The 27,296-nt window shown below is 36.8% G+C and overlaps 1 protein-coding gene across 1 annotated transcript in view; it reads right to left on the bottom strand.

Annotated features, from left to right (window-relative positions):
- Window positions 1–27,296, bottom strand: part of PLXNA2 (plexin A2) — a 449,635-nt gene that overhangs the window by 128,658 nt on the left and 293,681 nt on the right. The window contains exons 11-12 of the mRNA XM_034414337.3: window positions 18,425–18,521; window positions 12,898–13,097 (exon numbers count right to left, since the gene is read on the bottom strand). Of these exons, the coding sequence (XP_034270228.1) occupies window positions 12,898–13,097; window positions 18,425–18,521 (297 nt within the window). The remainder of the gene's footprint in view (window positions 1–12,897; window positions 13,098–18,424; window positions 18,522–27,296) is intronic.

Below are 27,296 nucleotides of genomic sequence, written 5' to 3'. Positions count from 1 at the left end.
GTACATGGTGAAAGACTGGTTTCAAGAATGCAAAGGATTGTGACAATGTTGCATATTTGCTCCTTATTTATTCAATATATATGCCAAATATATATTAAGGAAAGCTGGATTGGAAGAAGCTAAGTATTGCTTTTAAAACTGGAGGAAGAAGCATCAATAACTTGCACTATGTTGATAACAGTATCCTGATAGACAAAAATGCAAAGGATATGCAAAGTCTAGTAATAAACGTCAAAGAGTGAAGTGGATAAAAGGGACTAAAATATCAAGAAGACCAAACTAATGACTTTTGCTTCTACTTTTAGGATTAATAGAAAAGGAACTAGCACAGTGGTGGATTGCTACCAGTTCTCCCCGGTTCTTGAGAACTGGTAGTTCGGAGAACCGGTAAATACCACCTCTGCCTGGCCCCACCCCCAATCTATTCATTGCCTCCCGAGTCCCAGCTGATCAGCTAGAAGGAAAAAATCAGGGTTCACTTGACAAAGAAGAGGAAAAAAAAAAACAAGACACCTTAGCTTTAAATTGAGAAGCCAAGAAGCCTCCCAACTAATTGGCTAGAACCGATCTGCTCCTTGTAAACCGCTCGGTGGTGGTAGATTGGCAATTGAGGCCAAGCTGCCTGAAAGCGGTTTCTGATGCTCTCAGTGGTGGCAGAGCAGCAAAAAACTGTTTAAACTCTTGCCCTGGCGCTTCAAAGGACCGCCCTACAGCTGATCAGCAGTAAAAGGCAGTGTGGTGGTAGACTGGTGGACTTCAAAAACAAATAAGTAGACTGGGATGGTCCAAAAACAAATAGGTAGACCGGAATGCTCCAAAAACAAATGGGTAGACCGGTACGGCTCTGCAAATAGTTAAAAGCCTGGTAGACCAATACCTCTGCTAAATCCTAAAGAATTGTTTGTTACATGACCATCAAACCACGCCCACAAAATAAGCCACACCCACAGAACCAGTAGTAAAAATTTTTAGAACCCACCCCTGAACTAGCAGTTAAAACTTTGAAGAAACAAGATAAGAAGAGTATTGACACTTCTAAAACTTGGTGTTGGGAATGACTCCTGAATATACTGTGAATAGTCAAGAAAATAAACCACTGGAACATCGAACAAATCAACTTGAAGTTCTCATTCAAGGCCAAAATGATCAAGCACAAATTATCTTACTTCAGACACATTATTCCAAGACCTAGCTCTCTGGAGAAAGTATCATGCTGGAAAAGGTGAAAGGATAGAGCAAAATGGGTTCTACTACAGTACTGATGACTGCACCATTGGAAAAGCTGAATTAGGAACAGATCATTATGGAGAAAATCTATCTCTGTGGTTACTAAGAGTTGACAATGATTTGATGTCATGCAATCATCACAATCATGTTCTACAAATAATCTAAATTAGATTAAAATGTTTCCTACAAAACAAATGTATTTTGAACAGTATATCTGAAAAGTTAATATTCCTAAAACTGTTCTTTCCCACTATACTTCTTAATGACTTTGTCCTATGGGCTGTAGTCAGTGGGGGAATTCAGCCAGTCCGCACCACTTCAGGAGAACCAGTTAACTTTCTGAGCAGTATGGCAAACTGGTTGTTGGAAGAAATCATTAGGGCAGAGAACCAGTTGTTAAATTACTTGAATCCCACCTCTGGCTTTAGTACCATATAAAAATGGATAGCACTGACCACCATGCCATCAGAGCATACTTGATTACACTTTTGTAATGATATAGTGACCCAATACAGCATCTTTTCTTTAATATAAAGATAAAGCACCATATTCTGTTGGCCAAGAGCTCTGGCAAAAGCTAAACCAAAACATATCAAAAATACAGTTCTATTTGTAGCTGGCTATATCCCAGTGGACAAGCCCAGCAAGACCTCAGCACATCCATAGTGCTAGTTCATCAACCTGGCACAATCATTCCTTGTGTCTGTCTTAGTTGATAGCACATTCCAAACCTAATTGTTATCTCCTCAAAGCAACTCTATTATTCAGCCTGACACTGCTCCCCCCACTCCCTTTAGCTGTTTGTTGCAGTAATGTTATATTAATGAGCCCTGAAGATAAACGAATTGGAGATCAGAGTGCTGCTTGTTCATAAGGAGGTTGATTTTTTATTTATTTAATCATTGAGGCTGTAGGCAACAAGGGAAGATTTATGCGATCAAGGGGAACATAGGATGGATCCCAATGACATGCTGTATGAATGGGAAAGATTTTGCATTAACATGCATGCTATTATTGATTTTCTTTTTATGTCAACAAGTAAAGATCCCTCTAAACTCTATTCCCTCTTGATTTATTACAATTTTAAAAGCTTACCTCTTCACTGAACTGCTTAAACTTTTCATTATGCAAATCTATTTTTGGCAAATAACACCCCCTTTCTCTAAATGCTCATTTACAATTGGATATTCAAAAGTTGCTGCAGAGATGTAGTGTTTTATTAAATGATCAGACTATGGATTTTCTCCTTGAATACTATCCTTTTCAAGCACAATTCTTTATCTTTGCCAAGTTTAACTATGATTAACTACAAAATGTGTAGTGACACTGGTCATCATTACAGCTTGCTAGGGATTTATTCAGCTCAGGATCTGAATACAACTTAAATAGTGATTGCAAAACCTGGGTTAATTGCTAATCATACATAGCTGTAACCATGGTTGCTGCTGTTTAAACTGTGATTAGACTGAGGTAGAATTTATACTTCAGAATTCAGGAGATTGGGAAAGATTTGGAAGACCTCAAGCAGGTGAAAAAGAATGCAAAATACTAGGGAAAGACAAAAATATTATACCATATAGATAAAAAATATAGCTCCGAGGAATTAATCAAAAAGAAGAAAGAGAAGTTAAGCTAGAATGATGAAAAAATGAAGAGAAATTTAGATGGAAATTTTAAAAATCCTTTGGGTTTTTTTTCCTAATAATTTTATTAAAATTTACAAATATAAAAATGAAGAAAAATATAAAAACTAAAGAAAAGAAAGGAAAGTAAAAAGAAATAAAAAACATAGAAAAGAAATAAAAATATATAAAATATGACTCTCCCTCCCCGGAGACATGTATAAACAAGTTGACTAAGTTAACACATTCTCCATTACATTTTTTTAAAAAAATATCATCTTCCCATATCTCATCCCTTATTAATAATCAAATTACAGAAAAATCCATCATTTATTCCTACAAAGCAAAAGTCTATTAAGAGCTAGCAGAGTAAGAGGTCTGAGAGAGCACAATCGAGAGAATCTGAGAGAGATCTTTGCAGAGGCCTTTGCAAAGATAACTGGAGAGCAACAAGCAGATCTTTCATTGCAAATTGACAAAATATATCATGTTAATTCCTGGTTTGTTAGACAGAACCAATTGCCAAGAGATATTGTGATTTATTTTACAACGAGGAGGACCCGAAATGAAATTTTACAAGCCTTCTATAAAAATAAACTTCAACTGGAAGGAAAAGAGGTTTTAGTACTGAAAGAAATCCCCCCCCCCCAAAAAAATGTTGAGAAGCAGAAAGTTTGCTTTTTTTGGTGGATGAACTTAGAAATCGACAGATTCAGTTTAGATGGGATGGTGAATTACATGGGAGAAAGGCATCGCCTTAACACAATTTGGAAGGCAAAAGATTTTTATACTAATGTATTAAAGGCTGGATCCCCATCATCTCTGGAAATGAGGAGAAGAAAAGAAGAGCTGGCAGTACAGGGAGAAAATTTTTATAAAATGTTTTATAGATAGTATTTAGATCCTAAAAAGTTAGTTTGTATGTATCTGAATTTGCAATCTAAGTGTTGGAGATGTGATTGTGATGATACCACTTATCATCATATATGGTGGACTTGTAAAAAAAGTTAAAGCATTTTTGATTAAAATATGGTGGATTATCCAAAATATCCTTCACAAGAAGATAAAAGTTTACTCCACAGTTGTTTTTGTTGGGTATAATCACAGATTGTACGGTTATAGGGACTAAATTGATCTTAAATTTAATAACTGCAGCTAGACTTTTGGTGGCACAATATTGGAAGAAGGAAGATTTGCCTACTATTGAAGAATGGACATTAAAAGTAGCGAATTTAGCAGAAATGGAGAAAATTTCAGCTTATTTGAAAGATCACTCACAAGAAAGATATATATCAGAATGGAGAAGATGGATCAATTATATTCAAAACAAATATCGGACTAAAAAGTATCAACTAGCTTATGAATGAATAGAAAAATTAAGAGTATTCATATTTAGTTCAGTAAAAGGGGAGTTAAAGTGTGAAGGGGGGATAGGAATCCATAGATAGTTAGCTTCGTTTAGTATATGATTGTCAATTGTTATACCCTGTATTTTGTTCTGGGAAGTTCGGGGGCAGGGTGGGGGGGGGGTAAGGAAGGGAGGGGGGAGGGGGAAATATTTGTAATTTTTTTTGTAAAACTCTTTAATAAAAAAAAAGCTAGCAGAAACATTAACATATATATTTTAAACTTAATCAAAAAATCATTTTTATAATCCAAACACATCTTTTTCTCTAAGAAATAAAACAGAAAAAAATTTATCCCCATTTATAAACAAATCTTTAAAGCCTTGTCATACAATGCTGATAAAAAAAGAAGTCCTATTAGTAGCCACTAGAAATCATAACATGTATGTTTTAACCCTTCTCCAACAGTTTCACTTTATGAATCTTCTTTTCATTTTTTTTAAACTTAATTTTTTGTCCCATTAAATCCCACAAGCTGATGTCTTATCATTTTCTCTTTTTCTTCATCCAGGAACAGCTTGAATAATTTCTCCCAAAAAGAGTTTTAACTTTGCAAATTCCAAGTCACTCACTGAATTATTGCTTATGTATTCCCTTTGATTATTAAGAGATCAACTATTTTCATTTGTAAATCCATGTGTCATTGTTTTCTACCACTCTTAGATCCATTTTTAAATCCATTTTCAGATCCACATGTTCTTTCATATCACTTTTATAATCCAGCATTTTTTAAAATTCCAAATCCACTTTCAAATCAGCCTCATTCTCTGTTTTATCCAATAAAATATGATGTTCTTCTATATCCTCTGCTAGAGTAACACCCAACCTTGAAAGTAACTTCTGAGCAAATTGTTCCCAAATAACCTTAATTTCTTCTATAGTCAAATAGTGTTACTCCATTGTATTAATGGGTCTGTTCTGCTTTAAGAGTAGTATTTTGTTCTCTCTTTCAAGTTCCTTCTTATCATCTGTCTATTTTTTAATCAACAGAACTTTCCTATGGGAGGATTTCTTACAATTAGTTTCAAAGACTCCATATATGTTTCATAAATTTTAAGCACCCCATAGGAAATATTGTTTGAAATCCATCTACCTCCTTAACTTTCCAAAATCTACATTGTAGTTCCCCTTTTGCTGTTTTCAAAAAATTAAAGCTATTCATGTTAATGCTTAAATTTACTCAGAACATCTTTCATACAGATAGGAAGGAAAAGTTCCTGGTATACTGTAGCTTGTCTTTCAAAAAGAAATTAATAAGCAACTTTCTAAAGCAACCAAGGGAGGAGGTAGGTGAACTCAGTGTCTCCTTGAAAGGTGTTGGGCATGGTTTAGACAAGATGAATGCTCCCTCAGCCCCCAGCTCTCTCAAACCCACTGAATAATGCTATTTTTGATCTATTCCCAAGTATAATCTGTGTGGAGCCAAACATGGAAGATCCTTGTCTTCTCAATTTAAAGGAGTTTCGAGGACATGAACTTTTCACCAGCTCCTATTCCCACCAAGTTTGTCAGCTCCACAATAAGTAGAGTTTTACCCAATCTGCTATGCTGCTCCCCAAGCTAGAAATAAAAAGATATTTGGAAAGGAATGAAAAAGGCTAAACAAGGATTGTACAATAAAATAAAATGAAAAATAAAGTACTGAAATAATTTTAGATGAAACTGAAGTGAGACACTGCTGGAATGAGAATTTTAGAAAATTGTATGGGAACCATATGGTGATATGTGAAACAATGCAACTGAAATAAGCGCTATAAATGTTAGGATTCAAGAAAACAAACTGATGAAAAGAAAGTAATAAATGCTATAAGAGCACTGAAAAATGGTAAGTCTGCCTTTGTAGTTGACATAATGTGAGAAATATTTGCTTATAGGGTAGCTATGCAACTTGCTTAAGGTATATGAGAAGCCACATTTGTGCCTCAGAACTAGAAAATAGAGAAGTAACAGGAATATCTACCAACAGAGAAATAACAAGAGAGAATGAACAAAATTACATGAGTGGCAGACCTAATTTGTTAAGTGTGCCTTGGAAAAATTCTGTTTGAAATATTACAATGACAATGAACAAAATTTGAGAAATCCAATGTGGGTGGCTTCATGCCAAGCAGGAGGTATACAGACCAGATTTTTGCTCTTAAGTATTTATGAATGTGAGAAAGAAAATGAATTGTTTATTATCTAGAGAAAAGATGAAAAAGTGAATAGTCCTGAGTTATGGACTGTTTTCCCCATACATGGAGTTGATGGTTGTCTGCTGAATTTGATAAGAACAGTCTATGATTGCAGTAAACTCGGATAAGAATAAATGAAACATTTAGCAAATTCAGTATTGGTCATGAATAAGACAAGGATATATAATATCCCTTTGGGTGCTTATTTATAGATGGACTGTTTGTGGGTATGTAGAAATGTGTTGGTATATACCTACTTTTGTATGCAGGCAATGCCTTATTGCGATCTGAGAAATCAAATGATTTACATCAAATGTTGAATAGATTGAATGATGCACTAAGGAATAGAAATGAAAATTAAAGTATCAAAGACAAATATAGTTGCATTTGACAGGAAAAATTGAGTCAGTGATTACAAGTTTTTCATAAATGATGAAAAATTACATCAAGTAGATGAATTTATGTACTTTGCTAGAACGTCTACTAAAGATAGAAAAATGAATGGGAAAATAGGAGAAATACTAGTAGAAAGGTAGTGGGTAGGATGTAATATGTTGTGAGAAATGGATGCTTATTGAAAGAACCAAAAATGATTATTTGTATAGATAGTAACCTTCTAAGGCAAAGCAGTGAATTCTGAGATATTACCATCCCAAGAATAAAGTCAAACAACCAATTTATAGAGCATTTGTTATGATATATTTCTTTGTTAGACAATGAATTATTTCTCCATTCAATTTAGTTCCACAAAAGGAACCAAATGTTCTGAATTTTAAAAATGACTAAAGGTAATCCTTGACTTCTTACAACCATTAGTTTAGCAACAATGTAAAGTTACAATGACACTAAAAAAATGTCTTATAAATGAACGTCACTGTCAGCCCTTGCAGTGTCTCCGGGGTCATATGATCAAAATTTGAGTGCTTGGCAACCAGCATGTAATTATGATATTTGCAATGTCCCAATGTCACATGATCACTATTTATGATCTTCCCAGCTGGTTTCCAAGAAGCAAACTCAATGGAGGAAGCAAGATTCACTTAATGATTATGCAAGACACTTAACCACCAGGATGATTCACTTAGCAACTATGGCAAAAAAAGGTCATAAAATAGAATGCAACTCACTTAAGAATCACCTCATTTAGCAATCAAAATTCTGGTCCCAATTGTGGTACTAACCTGAGGACTACCTTCCAACAACACATGCCCCTTTATTTAAGATATATTTCCTTACATAAACAGAGAAACACATGACCACAAGCAGTGGGTGTGGCAGTTACATCTGACTGTCTGCCAGTTTCCCCATTGAGTTTTCTCTAGTGGGTGTCAGGGTTCCAAGTAACACCCCCAATGACAGAAGTCCTGCCCAGCACCCACATGTCCACCACGTGGTCCAATCAAAGCACTGTCCCAACTGGAGATGGGTGCAAGACAAGATGTCCTTGACTCTCTGAGAAAGGAATGTTATTATGACTATATATCAGTCCTGCCAGTTTCCCACAGCACTAAACATGGCAGGCCTGAAGGCCCAATGCAAAAGACGATTTCCAGGCCTGACAGGGGGAAGTCAGAAGCATCAGAAATCCCTCCCTCCTCCCTCCCTCCCTCCCTCCCTCCCTCCCTCCCTTCCTTCCTTCCTTTTCCTCCTCCCCTCCCTCCCTCCTCCCATTTCCCCATTTACTTCTGGGACATTTTCAAGGAGAAAGCCAGCATGTAGATAAGTAGCTGCTGTCAGGTGGGGAAGGGAGGAAATAGGAGTGTGAGAAAATGGGTAAGAAAGGGTACACAGGACAGATCCTATCAACAGCCACTTACCTGCATTATGGCTTTCAATAAATATGAAGGGTATGTAGGGTATGTGCAAAAGATGGCATATGGGTTAAGGATGGCGGTGGAGGAGTGGTGTAGGTTAGGAAGGGTCCATGGAGTTCAAGTCAGGAAGTGAGTGGGGGTTAAGATAAGAAGTGCTCTGTGGGTTGGAAAAAGCATGTGGGGAGAAGAGTTCATTAGGGAGTGGGCACAGGGTACACAAGAGGTGCCATATGGATCAAGGAAGGCATATGAGGAATGACATGGGTCGAAAGGACAAGTGGGGGGGGAAGCAGTGCTGGAAAGTGGGCGAGGGTTCCTTCCTTCTCCCTCTCTTCCATCCTTTCCTCCCAACCTATTCCTCTCCTCCTTCTCCCTTCTCTCCCCTTCCTTTCCTTTCCCATCCAGCTAGTAAATGGCTGCTGGATGGGGACAGGAATGAGGGATTACAGGACTGACTGGGAAACTATCATGGAACATTGAAAATGAGGATTGCATAACTGCAGTAGTCTAATCAGAGCAATAGCCTGCAGAAGCCATAACTTTCCAAAATTTCATTCTGTAAATTACCCTATTTGAAGTATCTTGATTCAAAAATTGTTGTTCTGTGATGCATTGTTCATAATGAATTCCTTTAAAAGTTATTTAAAAAGACAGCTTTTGTAGTACATATATATATATGTGTGTGTATTAAACAGTTTTTTTAGACAGAGAAGAGCATTCATGAGCCATTTTGCTTCTGGTGATTTGCAACTCCCACTTTCAATTCTATACATATTAACACTTAGATTTCTGTGAGAAGAACAAACTTAAAATGCCGCGAAGGCAATTTTATTTATTTATGGAAGGCTCTGGGTTTTGATTAAAAGTTGAAAAAAAGGAAACAACCCCCTTGGGATGAAAGTAAACTCTATTGAGACCATTAGACTGGCAGAGTGGGTGGATCCAACTGTCACAGAGAATCAAACTGAAAGAAAGATGTATTACTAGGTTTCTAGTAGCTATAAATGAGAATGAAATATTCAGTGCTAGGTAGCAAGTCACCTCAGTGTATGTGATTTATTGAAATAGAGCTCATTCTGTAGTTAACAAGGTACTGAAAGCACAGTGAACATCATTGCCAGAATTAGTGCATATACCTTAAAGCTCACCTGGGCATGGTAATTTGGAAATGACTATTGAAAAAATAGGCTATTATAAATCGGTTACTGTTTTCAGTGGCTGAAATTTATGGTTAGATCCATGCTTGCCATGGAAAAGGATTACTGGTTTTTGGACCGAGGTGGTGTTGGCTGTGATATGAAGTGCTATTAAACTAACACAGTTATTTGATCACATAATTTATTTGTAAGAACAACAGATATCACAGGGTACCCATTTTCTAAAATTTACAGCCAGCTCAGCTACTGGGATAATTCCAGTACATCTGAATCCACAGTACATTTGAAGTTCCTGGATTAGAGAAAGTATTGTATTTTAAACTTGCCATTACATGAAAGGACTCAGGATTACCCTTCCTCTCAATTTTTATTTTTTTTTCCAATAATCATATTAGGTAGGATAAATTGAGAAGTAGCAAAAGTTCCAGTTAAGCTCTTCTGGAATGATCTTTCCTATATCATAAGGTTGCTTCAACCCTATAAGCCTTAATTTGCTTTAATGAAGACATTATTTTGTATATTGATGTATCTGTAAATTTTAGACCACTACAGACCTATCCCACTGTTCTGTCAAATACATATAAGCATTAAGTTTTTATTCAGAGAATTATTTGATCATCTCTTTTCCATCTCTTTTTTTCTTCTGCATGCAAGAAATATGAGAAAAACTAGTGCTTCAAGTTTATCACTTTTTCTTAATCTAGGCAAAGCAGATTCATCTGGGAACTTTCTAAAAATTCTAAGACAATGGTCCTCTTCTATAAAGTATACTGTAACTGAGATGCAAACATTAAGAAAATCACTAGATGATGGCAAAGAGTTACAGGTAGTCCTTGACTTACAACCACAATTGAGCCTGGAATTTTGATTATACAGTTTTGAGGTTGACTATGTGATTGGACTTGATTTTACAACCATTTTTACAACAGTCTTTAAATGAGTTGCTGTGGTTGTTAAGCATATTATGTGGTTGTAAGTTCAAATCCAGTTTAATGGTGGACATTAGAATGCAGTATTGCAGGCTAACTCTGCCCACTACCAGAAGTTCAATCCTAACAGGCCCAAGGTTGACTCAGCCTTTCAAGGTTGGTAAAATGAGGAGCCAGATTTTTAGGGGAAATATGCTGACTCTCTAAGCTGCTTAGAGCATGCTATAAAGCACTATAAAGCAGTATATAAGTATATAAAGCAGTATATAAGTACAAAGTACTAATACTAAGTACTATTGCTATTATCCAATGGGCATTTTTGATGGAAAATAGCAAAAACATTGCAAGATGCAATCACATGACCATGTGAGATTACAAATGGTTGCAAATATGAGCTGGTTGCCAAATGCCTGAGCTATAATAATGTGACCGTAGGGATTAGTGGTGGGTTGCCCCCGGTTTGGACTGGTTTGCAACAACTGGTAGTAAAACCAGCAGGAGGCTCCGCCCACTGACCCAGATGTCATCATAGGTGATCTGCACATGCGTGCGGGCGCGATATGAACTGGTAGTAAAGGCAAGTAGAACCCACCCCTGGTAAGGGTGGTACAATGACTGTAACTTCAAAGATGGGTCATAAATAATGAGTCCATTGTAACTTTGAAGAGTTGTTCAGCAGCTGGTCATAAACTAATGGCCACCTGTAACATTTTTTCTGTTTCTTAACACCTGGCGAGTTGTCTGAATTTTTGCAAATATATACCCTTGTCTATCTTCCATGAAGTTGTCTAATCTCTTTTTAATACAATTCCCCCCCCTCTCTCCCCCCCACTCTTTCAGGTATCTTGACTTAATGTAAATCATTAGAAGGGGCACAATGTGGATCACTGGATCATGTTTAAATAATAGTCTTAACCCTCACCCTTTCTATTCTATAAACATGTTATAAGATTTATTTCATAAATCAAATAACTGCTTTATGAAGGGACAATTCAGATTTTAAAAAAATAGAATAACAAAGAAAAGTTAACCTCCTTGACATAGTGGTTACACAGTTTCTTAGTCTGGCATCTTAAATAAGCTATTTAAAGTGACTGCTATTTTAAATGTACTATTTAAAGCTACTGCTAGCAGTTTCTACCAGTGATAGCTGTTGACTGAACAAAGTTTTTCTGACTAGTGCCCCTATAATAGCCTGCAATCCAGAGAAATCAATTACAGGCTAATTACTTCCCTGTTTTAATTAGTATGCCTGCCGAAGGGCAGAAAGGACACCCCCATACTGATCAGTGAGTTTGACAACTGAAATTGGTTTATCAAGGCCAGTAAAAGTGCACACTGGTTGTGCATCAAAGACGCTACAAATTAATTTAATAGGAAAGCACATGCTGCTTTATTTGTTCCTCCTTAGTGTAATAAGTATAATGTGTTACATCTGGATGAGCAAAGTGAAAGAAGGTTCCTAATCATATGGATGTGGAACTTATAATGCAAAGTTATTTGTGTCTACTCAGAAATAAGTTATATTGAGTTCAATAGAATGTATTTCTAGTCAGTTGTACTTAGAATTTAATGCAAAATTAATTGTTGTGAACTGAGCTTTCTTTTGTGCAATGTTTTAGCAATAGCATTCATAATAAAACTAATCTTAAATAGGAACTGAAAGCCATTTGGCCAGGGAAGTTAGAATTTTCACCCAATCATGAAAGTTATTGTATTAGTGAGTTCCTCTTTTATTCTTTCTCCTAACACACAATACTCTTGAGAGGACACAATGAAGTTATAAAACTATCTGGACCCTACTGGAAGTAAATGAAATACAAGTGAAATTGACAACAACTCTTTGAAATGTCTTGCTGCATACCATTAAATACTATGTTTGATATGACTGATATCCCAAAAAAGAAAGCAGTGGAATTAGGGATTATGGAATGAAATTAGCTCAAAAGACAAAGATTTAAGAAGTAGTCAAGATTTTAACTGGTTTCAAAATTAGCACAATAAGTTTAAGGGAGGTCCTAGTTACAGGTATTTGAAAATATTGGCCTGTGGATCAATGTCTGTAGAGGTACAATGAAAGCAAGACCAACACATACTATAAAGTCAGGATTGCAATCTTTGGCATTATTTATTTTGTGCATTTATATCTCAGACCTCAATATTTAAAGTAATTTAAACATGCAAATATAAATATAGTTAATGAAAATATATTTAGAACTTTAAAGAGCAGTTACAAATCCCTAGAAAGGATCTAACTGTTTTAAAATGAACACAGAGTGATCATAGTCTTTGCTCTAGGCGCAAAAGATGGAGAGCAAGCCTTTTGGAGAAGATTATTCCAGTCTGAATACCCCAGATACTGCAAAGTATCTCTCCTGTTAAATTTCATTTGGTAGGAAGAGTATGGAACAATGGCTTGATTCAGGTATGTTCAGATAACTTATATTTATATATGCTTATTAGTGTATAATAAGTGTATATAAAGAATGCACAGACATTTGGATTTTAATAAAGAAAGGTTAATGAAAGCAAATGACAGGACTGAATAGGAGGGAAATGTGTAATTACCTCAGTGATGCGTGGATTGGAACATTTGACATTCCTGCTTGACCAATCGAGCCACCTTCCCCATCCACTGATAGGAGAAGGACAATGTTGACGTAAAGTGCACTTTCCTTCTCCAGTGCACCAGCCACACTCAAATTTCTGATCTGCTTTCAGGCACAGTCCACAGCTTTCCCTCTGGGCTGCACATTTATATAGATGAACTGTGGAGATAGAAAAGAGGAGCTTGAGCTGAAGGTGAGAGGCCTGCAAAATGAGATGCATCTGTTCAGAGCATGACCTGAAGCTACTGTGTGAAGCTGCCATCAATGGAAATAATCATCTTCAGTGCTTTTGAGGAAGGAGATGAGCCTTCTTCTGTTTGTTGCAGTCTGACTGCTGCATAACTTTCTAAGGGAAATCTGTCATTTGTTAATATTATTTTATACTCTAGGCAATATCTGCCCTATTTCTCTGGGCTTGGGATATAGTGATTTAATTTATATGCTCTACGTAGAAGTGGTAGGATGATTTAGCCTCTTAGCTGTTATTTATTTATTCAACAGGTTTTAATTTTAATTGATACTGGCAGGCTCAATAAGTTTATCTAACATTTTATATTTTTATGTGACATTTTGTTAAGTTAAGTTACCCATCTGCTCACTGTCTATGTCTTCTTTTTTAAAAGAATTTGGACTTAATTATCATGATCATTCTAAGTCACGTGATATTTGCTTAAGGATGAAGGCTATTGCTTAACGCACTGTAAGCCGCCCTGAGTCTTCGGAGAAGGGCGGCATATAAATCAAATAAAAAAAATAAATAAAAAAAATAAATAAAAAAAAAGGAAAGAAAGAACTTACAAACAAATATGGACTCAGATTATTCTGCAGGCCGGCATCGGTTCTAGGTTACTAAAGTGTCACAAGACACTTTCTTGTTTTAAAATATAACTGTTTCCATAATCATTCAAGAGAAAAGACAGATGACATTTGCTGCTTATGAACTGGTCTTTTATTGCTAGTTTCCCTGAGGTATTTCAATACTCCCAGACTAATTTAATGTTAAACTATTGCTGGTCGAGCATAAATCCAATAAATATGCTCAGTTGTAGTTAGAGGCAAGATGCCAAAGTCAACACATTTAGATACTTCTTTAGAGTTCTGCAATTTTAAAGCCTGATCTGAAGCTTCAATCTGAATGAACTACAGCCATCCAATTCTTTCTGGATTGCAGAATGAGATTAGATGTCTCAAAGACATTATAAGGGTTCCTTTTATCCCCTTGTTTCACATAAACTCTTAATAGTTCCAATGTTAATCGTCACAAAATCATTTTGTGCAATAATTTTCTTTAAATTGTCCATACTTCTAAGTTCTATGAAACTGAAATTTGTATGCATCAAAATAAATGGTTAGCAATTAGCAATCCAAGACGAGTCAGATCTGATTAAAAAATGCCTTTCCATTACGATAGACAATCTAGTATATCTTTTTACCTTATGTTTAGAAAGCATTTGATTTGGGTGCATGATATATTTAAGGATGCATGATTCTTAGAAAGGCCTGAACAATTTATTTTACATCTTGAAGTGGCAAGGTTAATGGGACTCAACACTCATGAACTGGGGATCAAGACAATTTTCAATAAGCTATCACATGATTGTAAAGGAAATGATTCCTTTCTTTGTTTAAATTGTTCCCTTCAAATAACAGTAAATTGGTTGATCTAGGATGCAACAAAATTCAAGAAATATGAGTAAGGTCATATAAGGTCTTTATATGCTTGTATAATGGGGCTATAAATTCTTCTGCTTCCTCCTGAACCTTGCTACTTTAAAAAAAAAAACAAAAACCATACTTTCTTCCATGCCTCATTTGGGCCACAATCTTGAAGGCTTCTTTTGTTTAGTTTACTTCAGTTCACTGAAAATGATGATCCCGGGATGTTTGGCAGAGCTTCCAATATATCAGGTTTCATAATAAACTTTTCATAAAGTTCAAAAGCTCTCAAAAGCAAAGTATGGTTCAGGTGGGATAAAATAAAAACCAATTAAATGGATATCTTTGTTTCCAGTTTTCAATGGATATACATTTCATGGAGTAAAACAGATGTTGGGCTGGACTGTCCCAAGTTTACTTGTAACTCTGATTCTATTTGTTTAGATATTCCACTACAGCAATAATTCCCATATAGCTTTTCCTTCTATACTAAATGCAGACAAGAGAAACCCAGTCTTGATGGATATACTTCTTACATTGAAAATATATTATGCATACAACAGCAAACTACTGGTTTGAGGAAGGACATACAGAATTAACTTGACTGCCATATCTACCTCTTTTAGCCTGCCCATCACCCCAATGCACACACCTTCTTTCTTTCTGGGCAGGTGAGTACATTACCACATAGATCACTGGATTTCCAATTGTTCATCATTTTTACTTTTTAAGAAAATTGCTAAAATGATGTGTAGTATTAGTTAAATCCTAGAACTTTATGTGGCAGCATATGAGTTTCCCATTTTTTAAAAAAAGAATAAGAATTCTTTCTAATGTAAAATATTTCATGAAAAAGGACTTCTAGAGTTTAAAACATTGGCCCTAGAACTGAAATGTGCTGAACAAATATATACACAGACACATGAGAGCTAGTTTGGTGTTTGGGACCAATATACATACACATATACATATCACACATATACGTATAAGAGCTAGTGTTGTGCAGTGGTTAAAGTATTGGACTAGAAGCCAAGAGACCCCAGTGCTATTCTTCCCTTATACTTAGAAACTGATTGAGTTACTTTGGGCCAGTTGCTCTCAACCCTTGATTAGGAAGCCAAAAACATCTAAGAATCTGCATTACACATGCATGATATGTCTTTGTTCAAATATACATAAGAACAGCAACAGAGGGAACATTATTTAGATTATAGGCTATATGCCAGACTTAGCCTTGTCCAAATTACCTTTCATGTCCATATTATACAAGCATCAGAGCTTTAATACTGTGCTATGTGTAAATACATTAGGCAAAGCAGATGTCTACTTAATACAGATTCCCCATCTGGAGCCATCTAAATGTATTGGGAATGCTAGCTGAAAATTGTGAGGGCATTGTGATTATGTGAAGAAAAAAACATGGCTTAGAATGGACCTAAATTATTGATAAAAGTATTCATGTGGATCGTTCTAACAAAATGTATCTTCCATTACCATATTGTTAGAAAAGATCTATGAGAGCAAATGTTTGAATAAGACTGCAAACAAGGACAGCTGTCTATGCAACCAAAGTGTCCCAGTCATGTCTGAACCTCTTGCAGTAAGAGTTCATCTTTCACTTCTAGTCACCAGCGTACAGTACTAAGTATTTTAATCAAAATGATGGATATTCTAGGAGCTTTGAAATGGGAAACAAACATCACAATGTGTAAATAAATATGCATGGCAATACCAGTTTTGGAATTAGAAAGCCAGTAGAAAAACTGATACAGTTACAAGCGGAGTCCAAATATCCCGAGATTGATTGGTCTCCTGATTTGTCTCTTTTACTTTGGCCAGTCCTGCCCTTAATCACCACAATCCTAAGCAAATATCTTTTTTTGCTAAAAGGAAGGGCAATGTCAGAAGGATGGGTTTGCTAATAACGAGAGAATTATGACACTAAATTTTACGAAAGCAACACATAGTCCTGCACGATTGCATTAAAGTTGTAGCATTAACATTTCCAGCCATTCCAGAGAGATTGTAAACTACAACTAACAGGAATTAGGATTCCTGATAATACTGTACATTGGAAATCTGTTTATCTTAATAACAACAATGTAAAGCAAGAGTGTCCTTGCTCTTTAGAAGCTCTAAAATAAACTCAGAAAAGACTGGAAAACTGCATTAGGAGAGATGCTGCTGTTCTTATCCAAGGAATATAACATTCCAGAGAACACTGGAAGACCAGAATCACACTGGCCAGTGATATTTGGCTGCAGAGATAAGATTGGACCTAGAGATGCGGTTTTGTTCTATTTCCACAATGTAAAAAAGGGTCAGCCAAACCAGGAAGAGGCCAATATCGTTTTCTGGCAGTTTAAAAGGAAGCAGTAAAAGGCTGCAAGGCTTCCTTCAAGAAATGAAAAGAAGTCTGTTCCACAAAAAAAGAACAAATTCTAACAGGAACTGTAAGGTAATAATGAAAAAAAAGGAAAAAGTAGAAAACTAGCTAGAAACCAGTTTGGGCAGTTAGACAACAAAGGACTGAAATAAGGACTCAAAAATATGTGGAAACCAAGTAAAACTCAGTAAATTCTTTGCATCTAAGACAGATACTTGAGTCAGTATTTCCTTTCTCAGAAAGAGAAAATTATGGAGAACCAAGGAAGTCAGAAAATTCTAGGCTGATCATCTTAATATTTGTCAGTCGCAGTAAAAGACAGAGATACCAGCAAAGTATAGAGTTTTTTGGGGGTCTATGTGCTGCTATATATGGCTGCTCTAGTCAGGATGAAAAGAGGTGATCTGCTGTGCTTATCTGCAGTCCACATCAGAGCCCAAAAGGACTGCAATCTCTTCCTGGACTATATTTATATTACTATTTAGTGGGGGAATTATGTTCTTAAGGTTAGTGTAGTTCTGCATTGCAAAATAAATGCTTTAACCATTCACTGACTTATAAGCTTATTTTCCTCACACCACTGGTGAAATCCAAAAATTTTTACTACCAGTTCTGTGGGCGTGGCTTGGTGGGCATGGTGTGGCTTGGTGGGTGTGGCAGGGGAAGGATACTGCAAAATCTCCATTCCACCCCACTCCTGGGGGAAAGGATATTGCAAAATCCCCATTCCCTCCCTACTCCTGGGGAAGGATATTGCAAAATCTCCAGTCCCAGCCCACTCTGGGGCCAGCCAGAGGTAGTATTTGTTGGTTCTCTGAGCTACTCAAAATTTCCGCTACCGGTTCTCCAGAACCTGTCAGAACCTGCTGGATTTCACCCCTGCCTCACAGCCCTCCAAGGTCAACTATAATGCCTGTTTACCTTAAGAACTTTTTCTACCTTCAACACTTTCTAGTGTTGAGCTTGTAACTCAGCCAGTGTCCTATGCAAGCCATGACCCCACTTCTAGGGTCAAATTTGGTTTTTCTCCAAAAGCTCTTAAGGCGGCATAATACAAAATGATGATTGAGACAGCTGCATATTTTTATCCACTTAGATTTCCTCATCATTTTCACCCCAGGTTTCTTCATATTTTTTACTCTTGAGATAGCTAGATTGACCCTGATTTGTGCCTTATCTTTATTTTAGATAGGATTAGAAAATATATGGAATTTCTTGTATTCCCTGTATTTATGAAGATTCCATGTGATGATAATTTAGGCATTGTCTATTATCATTTAGACATTTTCTAAAAAACACATTTTGGTAAACAGTATGATGTAACATATTAAAAGTAATAACTGATTGGAATATAATGTCTAACTTGATTGGTTTATACTTGTTTTTATTTTAAATAAATAAATGAAATAAATGAAAATATAACAATATATTTTGAAATATTTACCTTTCATATCCTCTGGGTTGTCGATAATGAAGTTTCCATTCCAAACGACAGCAAAATCTACAGCTAAATTACTTATGTCCATTCCATCATAGAAGTACTAGGAAATAAAAGAGAAATAAACATTCAGGCAAAATGTGTAAAAAGGTTGGGAAGCCAAGGAATGAACAATTTAGAATTTTACAACAAATACAGTAGCTTTAGGGATATATGGCAACACTGGAAAGCTGGAAGTTTTAACACAGATTTAGAGAGAGAGGGACATAATTAAATCAACTGACAGACCTGGAGAGAGGTAATAGATTAATTATCCATTTCATGCAGACTGTTCTCACCATTCAGTCTTGGGCTTGCTGATAAAGCCATATTATCAATGAAAGAATTAATGAGATGAAAAAGAAAATCCTACACATCCTTGTAATAAAGCTACACAATGCATAGCTCTTCTCCACGCAAATATGCTAGTTTATTCTGTCTAAAGTACTTGGAAAATACCAGCATACTGATGTTTTAGACAACATGTAGAGAAATAAATGAGATCCTAGTTCTGGAAAAAAAAGGCTTTTCATTCAGTGATAGCTCACTGGGTTGATACAGACTGTGCTGTCTTGCCTCCTTCAGCCAAGTAGACAGTGATTCATGGAAACATGTGTGTTAATAGACTTTAAAATGACATGAAACCTACAAATGACTAACACGGCTGCTTCCCTGACACCTGCAACACTTAATCTGCTTCCTTAAAGCAAAAGTGAGAAACTCCATCATCTAGTATTAGCCACCGTGGTCAATAATGAAGGATGATGTGCAGTGCAAATTAGCAGCATCTGGATGGTCACATACTGTATTACCCATTCTTAATTTAATGTTATAACTATCCTTAATCAGGATAACTGACATCTATAGTTTCCTTGGAAATACCATGCACCTTTTCTCAGGAAACTATCTGAGGTGTTAACGCTACCAGAGACAGACAAATAATTTCCATTTAAATCAATACTTTTTCAGCCTATTTTCTAATTATAAGAGGTATAAAGTCCTTTTCTACATGTAGTCTTTGGATCACCTAACCAGATTTTACATGACATTGTTTGCTTTCTGCTAAGAGTAATAAAATTGCAGGCTAGTTTTCTACAATTAGCAGCCATATATCCACAACATACTCAGAGAATTCAAAATGACCCAGTTATGCTCCCCCCTTATGTGGGCAACCATAATTTTATTATGGTTCCCTACATGGGGGGAGCATGAGTAGGCATTATGAATTCTGTGAGTATGTTAGGGGTATATGGCTGCTAATTGTGGAGAGTTGGCCAACTCATGAATGGCTGCTAGGTCATCTGGTCCTGTTAGATCTCTCAACGGCTTTTGATACCATCGACCATGGTATCATGCTGCACCAGCTGGAAGAGTTGGGGGTGGGAGGCACCGTGTTGCGGTGGTTCTCCTCCTTTCTCTCCGACTGGTCGCAGTTTGTGTTGGCAGGGGGGCAGAGGTCGACCTCGAGGCCTCTCATCTGTGGAGTGCCGCAGGGATCGGTCCTCTCACCCCTTCTATTCAACATTTATGTGAAGCCGCTGGGCAAGATCATCCGTGGCTTTGGGGTAAGATACCATCAGTACGCTGATGACACCCAGCTGTACATCTCCACCCCAGGCCACCCCAATGATGCCCTTGAATTGATGTCCCAGTGCCTGGAGGCTGTGCGGATCTGGATGGGGAGGAACAGGCTCAAGCTCAACCCTTCCAAGACTGAGTGGCTGTGGCTCCCGGCATCCCGATATAGTCAGTTGACTCCATCACTGACTACAGAGCCGGATTTAGATGAAAAGAGGCCCTAGGCTATTCCACTTATGAGGCCCTTTCACCTATAGTGAAAGTGTAATTTTAATTTTGCTAACAATTTGAATGTAGGCCCCTCTTGATCTTGAGGCCCTAGGCTGAAGCCTAGTTAGCCTATAGGAAAATCCGGCCCTGACTGTCTATTGGGGGTGAGTCTTTGGCCCCCACAGAAAGGGCTCGCAATCTGGGAGTCCTCCTGGATATGCAGCTGTCCTTGGAGGAACATCTGACGGCTGTAACCAGGGGGACCTTTTGTCAGGTTCGCCTGATTCGCCAGTTGCGGCCCTTTCTTGATCGGGATTCCCTGTGCACAGTCACTCACACCCTCGTCACCTCTTGCCTTGACTACTGAAACACTCTCTGCATGGGGCTCCCCTTGAAGAGCACCTGGAGGCTCCAACTAGTCCAGAACGCAGCAGCGCAGGTAGTGACGGGAGCAGCATGGCGATCCCATGTAACACTGCTCCTGTGCAAGCTGCACTGGCTCCCGGTGGTCTTCCGGGTGCGCTTCAAGGTGTTGGTCATCACCTTTAAAGCGCTCCATGGCATAGGGCCTAGCTATCTTCGAGACCGCCTGCTGCTACCGACGACCTCCCATTGACCCGTGCACTCCCACAGAGAGGGCCTCCTCAGGGTGCCATCAGCCAAACAATGTAGGCTGGTGACCCCCGGGGGGGCCTTCTCTGTGGGGGGCACCTACCCTCTGGAATCAGTTGCCCCCAGAGATAAGGAGAATCCAAGACCTCAGTGCCTTCCACCGTGCCCTTAAAACCCACTTTTTCCAGCAAGCCGGGCTGGTTTAAGAAGAAATTTTTAAAAGTTTTAAATTGGTTTGTGATTTTTAATTTTTGGGCCAAATTATTTATATATATTTTAATTGTTTTTTAATATTTGTATTTCATGTTCTTAATTCTGGCTGTACACCGCCCTGAGTCATCAGGGAGAAGGGTGGTATATAAATTGGAAATAAAATAAATAAAAATAAATGAAGGAAAGAGTCAACATAGAACCAGAGGCATCACATTGAGGGATCCCAGCTATATCCATTGTAATCTAGTTACTGGTATTTTATTATTTCAAAGGTGGGGTGTTCCTATTTTGGAATTTTAAATATCTATCCAACTATTCAATTTCTCATTCTTATTATATTTCTTTAATAAATATTTTTCTTAAAGCTAAACATGAATTTAATGTGGGTTTCTGAGAAAGGATAAGAAGGAAGGAAGTAATTTGACAGAAGTGATAAAGAAGATAGAACTGAGGTTCTACCAATCTGCTATCTATTCTGGGCAGATAATTATCTGGCAATTAAGGCAATTAATAGTAATTAAGATGGGTGACTTTAATAACCACAAACAAACAGATTACGCAGATCCAGCAAAACCACTTTGAGGAATGCAGTTGCCCTGAAAAATATAAAGCCACCTGAATAGAATCAGGGCAGACCATGCCAGAATGAAGCAAAGCTCTTTAAATATAGAATGGCTGAGAGTCTGCAATGTGACTGTGGTGCACGGGAACAACCTATAACAAAATTTCAAGGCACCTGGGATGATCTCATTGCAGCCATACCAGAAGCCCTTAGAATCTATGGGTGTGGGCATGCATGCGCGTGAACCTCCCCCACCCCCCTTCCTGGCACGCGATAGCAAAAAGGTTAGCCATCACTGCCTTAGATGGTTAGCTTCCTAAAATATCGAACTATAACATCTCATAGCAATTTTATGTCTCTATACTATAGTAATTTTATTATGGTTTATCTTAATATTTTATCTCCTATGTTGTATTGTCCAGATATCATGGACAATATATGACTGGTGTGTGTGTGTGTGTGTGTTTGCTGATCTTTATTTAAACTAAATTTGTATATCAGTGATTGCATGACCTCTGCAGATGCCATATGTTAAATAAAAAAAATTATCTGGGAGGTCTGAAAGTTACTATCTCTACCTATCTCTTTCCCATATTTCTGCCTCTAAAGGGCTAAGGCACCTGTAGAACTAATAAGAATGGAGAGGCATTTAAGGCCCTGGGTCTCTTCACAATATTCAATTAAGAATATGTTTTAGAGTCAGTATGTAACAGGAGGAAAATATATATATATATAAAAATAAACCAAGAAAAAACTGCAACCTAACAGCCCCAGATGTTTGAACAGAGATTTTAAACAGAACTTTTCTCTTCTAACTAATTATCAGAGAATAACAATCAATAGCAAAGGAAAGGAAGGAGAGAAAGATTCGTAAAAGAGGAAGCAAGGAAATTTCAAGGCAAATGTTTTATACATTTGCACATTAGTTAATGTTCTTAAATTGCATCAAGTTATAAATATTCTTAATTGAAGTATTTTCTCTTTATATTACTGAATAACTTGTATATATAGCATATATTTAAAGTACTTGATTACAAAGAGGCCTTAATAAATAGAATATTGAACAAATATATTACAATATGTCATCTGGATATGCAAATAATAGATTCCATGTATTATTAACATTGCTTCAATTGATCTCAATGAAAAAACACTACTTTGTCTGATGTTCTCTAAGAAATGTTAGGAGAATGTTCTTTATTTAAAAAACTTTTTAAAATTCTTGACACATTGTTAATGACATAGTGACTGTACAAATTGTATCCTACTCAACAAGTCAGGCAGCAATAACTATTGAAAAAAATAACTCTACTTGGTCACGGATCAAAGTCAAAACATAATATGACAGGATATTCAAATCAAACATTAACACAGTAATGTTTAGCCTTGGGAAATGAAACAATAACTACCAATAGAAAAATATTAAATTCTACAATTAGTATTCCTGACAGATGTTCAACAACTGATATAATAACTCCAGTTTATGCTACAGTGGTCAGAACCAACCAAATCCTATTACACTGTGGTAAGAAATTGGTGAGCAAATTAAGTACCTCATAATATTTCTCAATTAATTAGAGAACAGATATCTTTTTTCTCACCAATTTAATAACAAATGACATTTTAGATCTTATATGCATCTTGGGGTTTTGTTTGTATATACAAATAATGAGTTTATTCTTTGGATGCAAAATAAGTCTTGGGAGTGCTGAGCATTATCAATGGCCATAGAATGCCTGGATTTCAGAGAAGGAAAATTGGAAGCTTTCAGAAATAGGGTGCTCTAGAAAAGGGCATGTTTGGCTAGCCAATTAAAGCTCTGAAAAGCAAAGTTTGCTTCACAACATTTTAATACCTTTATTTTATTTGTTGTGATATTTATTACTACTATTCATGGGTGAGTGTTGAGGTACATATCCCAAACTGCATCCATATATAACAGCTGGGTCATCAGGCCTGAGAAACCTCAAAGTTTTCAAGTGCACAAAAACTTCCATGAGAAAAGCCAAAACTTAGTTATAAATATTGTGTATTTGCATTAATGCATTTACGTCAATGCATATGTTGTATAGATTATAATGAACAAACATACTATAACAGAATGCTGTGTATCAATCTGACATTACTTCAATTTGTTTCCAGCCTAAAGCTGTCCTTCCTTCTAGCAATGTTAAAGAAGCAGTATTTCTCTCTAAAGCTAAATGTATCCATTGGCCGTTGCATGTTTTATAAAAATTGTTACCCTTCACTATATATTTGGTTGGAGATGGTGATCAATAGTGAGTGCATAACCTCCTCCCTCTGGTCTCTGGTCAGACTCAAATGCTGTTATTCTACAGATTCCAAAGAAAATTGAACAGAATTGCAAAGTAGCACAAAATTGTTTAGCTCTGAATAAAAAGCTTTAATTTTATAGTCCTAGTTTTCGTAAAAACTGAGATTCTAATGCACATGCCAAGGTTGGATAATATTCATGATTTTCCCAAAGTGGTGAACAGTATTTAATAATCAGTCAATAATTATGGTAGTTATGAGTTATTTGGGATTTCAAGAGCGCAGTGTTTCTGATAATAGGGAGCACTGCCTTGGAACCTGTAACCAAATCAGGTCCTCAGATAGCAAGAGCTGCAAAAAAAAAAAAAAAAAAAAGTGCTACTGAAACTAAGAGTTGAGTTACCTGACAATGGAAAATAATTTTTACATTGGGCTGACTCAAATTGGTGCCAAGGGCTTGAGATTTTCAAAGGGGACTTTTCAATTCAATTATTTGGGGTGGGGGGGTGGGAAATCCGAAGACACAAACGTGATTAGGAGTCATGGAAGCCAGGGATAGGAAAAGAGAAATGCTGAGTAACTGGCCATGAGTTGCTTATACAGAATATTCAGATGGAGATTACTACTCAGACCTGATTGCTCTAACAGTGAGAAGGTGCTGAGAGTGAAAACTGTGACCAGTCACCCCTGAAAGAAGGAACAGACCTACGGAAGAAGGAGGAAAGAGAAAGCTATATTAATACTGCCACTAGCATCACAGCTGTCAGGAGCCAATGTTACTGTCAATTCTGTTGGATGTACTTAGGTTTAGCAGCCATGGGTGAGAACAAGAAAGAGCCATGGTAAATTGTAGGTAAATTAAAAAAAAATCACTTTATTCAGTTCAGAATGGGATGCAGAAAGAATGGCATAGGGAGGAGACTAGATTTGACGGTTAGTTTTGCAGCTAAACCTGCTCCATTCCTGTACAGACTGCAACTCGCAAATATTTTTCTTGCTAACTAGTAATCGGTGGAAGAGGGTGTACAGTAAAGCCAAAGAAATCAACCAAATTGCTTTGATTATACTGAGCTGCACATGCAAAATCGGCATAGCACTATTTGGGTATGTATCATAATAGATGCACTAGAGTAAGATAGGAATTGGCAATGGGAACAGCCCATTTCCTGCCAAGTATATATTTTTGCCAATCTAAGAGTGGGTGGATAGGACTTTAATTCACCAGTGGGAAAAGTGCTACAGGGACAAATAAAGCATAAGGAAAAGCAGATTAGGTAACAAAGAAATAGGTTTACAAGGTTGAGCACCATAACTATATTACATCTTAAGAATAATATGTCTTTTAACCTTCTTCAGATCTTTGTGAATATTGCATTAATGACTAAGTAATACTTTCCAAATATTCAGCCCTAAGATACAGTTCAGAATAAAAGGTAAAGATTTCCCCTTGTCCAGTAGTATCTGACTCTAGGGAGTGGTGGTCATCTCTGTTTCTTAGCCAAGAGAACCAGTGTTGTCTGAAGACATTTCTGTGGTCATGTGGCTAGTATGACTATGAGCAAGATGCACAGAATGCTGTTACCTTCTCACCAAAGTGGTACTTATTTATCTACTCACACATGCATGTTTGGAATTGCTAGATGGGCAGAAGCTGAACCAGATAATGGGAACGCACCCCATTACATGGCACTCAGAACTCAAACCTGGCCTGTCCACTGAACTATTGTGCCCCCTATAATAGCTCACAAAATTTTTCCTATTAAAGCAAAATGTAAGATGGTAAATGAGATGAAATTATCTAGAAAACGTCATGAAGAAGGTCTTACTAAAAAAAATAAAAAAATAAAAAAATAGTGATCTCCAGCACTGCAGAATCTAAACTGTCTACATAGTCAGCACAAGATTGAATAATAAACTTTTGCTTATTACTTTTGTTGAGTGATTTACTCCAACATTTATTGGTTCAATTTATTTATTTATTTATTTATTTTTAATTTGATTTATATGCCGCCCTTCTCCGGAGACTCAGGGCGGCTTACAATGCGTTAAGCAATAGCCTTCATACTTTTGTATATTTATACAAAGTCAGCTTATTGCCCCCACAAACTGGGTCCTCATTTCACCTACCTTAGAAAGGATGGAAGGCTGAGTCAACCTTGAGCCTTGGAGAGATTTGAACCAGCAGTAAACTGCAGGCAGCTGTGTTAATAACAGGGTGCGTAGACCACTGTACTATCAAGGCTCTTTATTGGTTCAATTTATATGCTCTTTATTGGTTCAATTTATATGCCGCCCTTCTCCGGAGGCTCAGGACGGCTTACAATGTGTCAAGCAATAGCCTTCATACTTTTGTATATACCTGCTTAGTAGGGCTTTCGGCCCCCTCTAAGCGGTGTTCTTTTTTATACAAAGTCAGCTTATTGACCCCACAATCTGGGTCCTCATTTTACCTACCTCGAAAGGATGGAAGGCTAAGTCAACCTTGAGCCTGGTGAGATTTGAACTTGCAGTAATTGCAGGCAGCTGGTGCTATTTAACAGCAGTTTAGTCTGCTGCGCCACCAAGGCTCTTATTAACATTTAAACTTAGGATTCTAAAAGTTTGATTTAATGTTTTTAAAGGATACAAAAAAGTTAGCAATCATCCAAGGATTTAAGACTTCTGGAGGAAAAAAAATGATCTTCACCTTAGTTGACAGTATTAAGAAATGTTCTGGTCTTTATTTTTAATAAACCTGCTTCTATACAAAGGGCTGAACTGAGCATATAACAGTCCACTTCAAACAATTTTCTTTAAAAAAATTGACTCTGCTGTCTTCTAAGTGGCTGTTATGGACTCTGTTCCAAATTCACCATCATACAAAATGTGAACTAGGTATTTAGCAACAAAATGCTTATTTGCAGCTGGGGTGTAATAGGCACTTCTATTGTACAGAGAAATGACATCTAACTGCAATGCTTTGGGGAGCATTGTATGCAACAAAAGTAACTGCCTGTGGAGTGAAAAATCACCCCAGATGTTTAAAGCATGCCACCTGCTCTATTTACTGCTCGTTAACTATACAGGTTAGCTTTTTTTTTTAACCTTTGAGAAAAAATATAATCTTTGTTTTGCCAAAATATATTTGCAAATTTTGTTTTCTTTAATAAAATGTTAAGATTTAGACTGCCCTCCTTAGACCTATTGCTGAATGAGAGAGAATTACTATGTCTCACCATAGAATAATTACATTATGCATATTTTTGGTGGATGAAATTCCATTTTAATTAAACACTCAATATTAAATATAAAATTTAATTCAGATGTGGTAAGTATATATTCTTACTAAATGCTTCTCTAAAGGGCCTAAAGGGCAAATAACTGGCTAAATTACATCTTACCCACAGATAA

Source organism: Pantherophis guttatus, chromosome 3 (assembly GCF_059756535.1).
Source record: "Pantherophis guttatus breed Tessera chromosome 3, ASM5975653v1, whole genome shotgun sequence".
Lineage (NCBI taxonomy): Eukaryota > Metazoa > Chordata > Lepidosauria > Squamata > Colubridae > Pantherophis > Pantherophis guttatus.
Note: the sequence above shows the minus strand (reverse complement) of the source record. Positions and strands in the feature narration are given on the sequence as shown.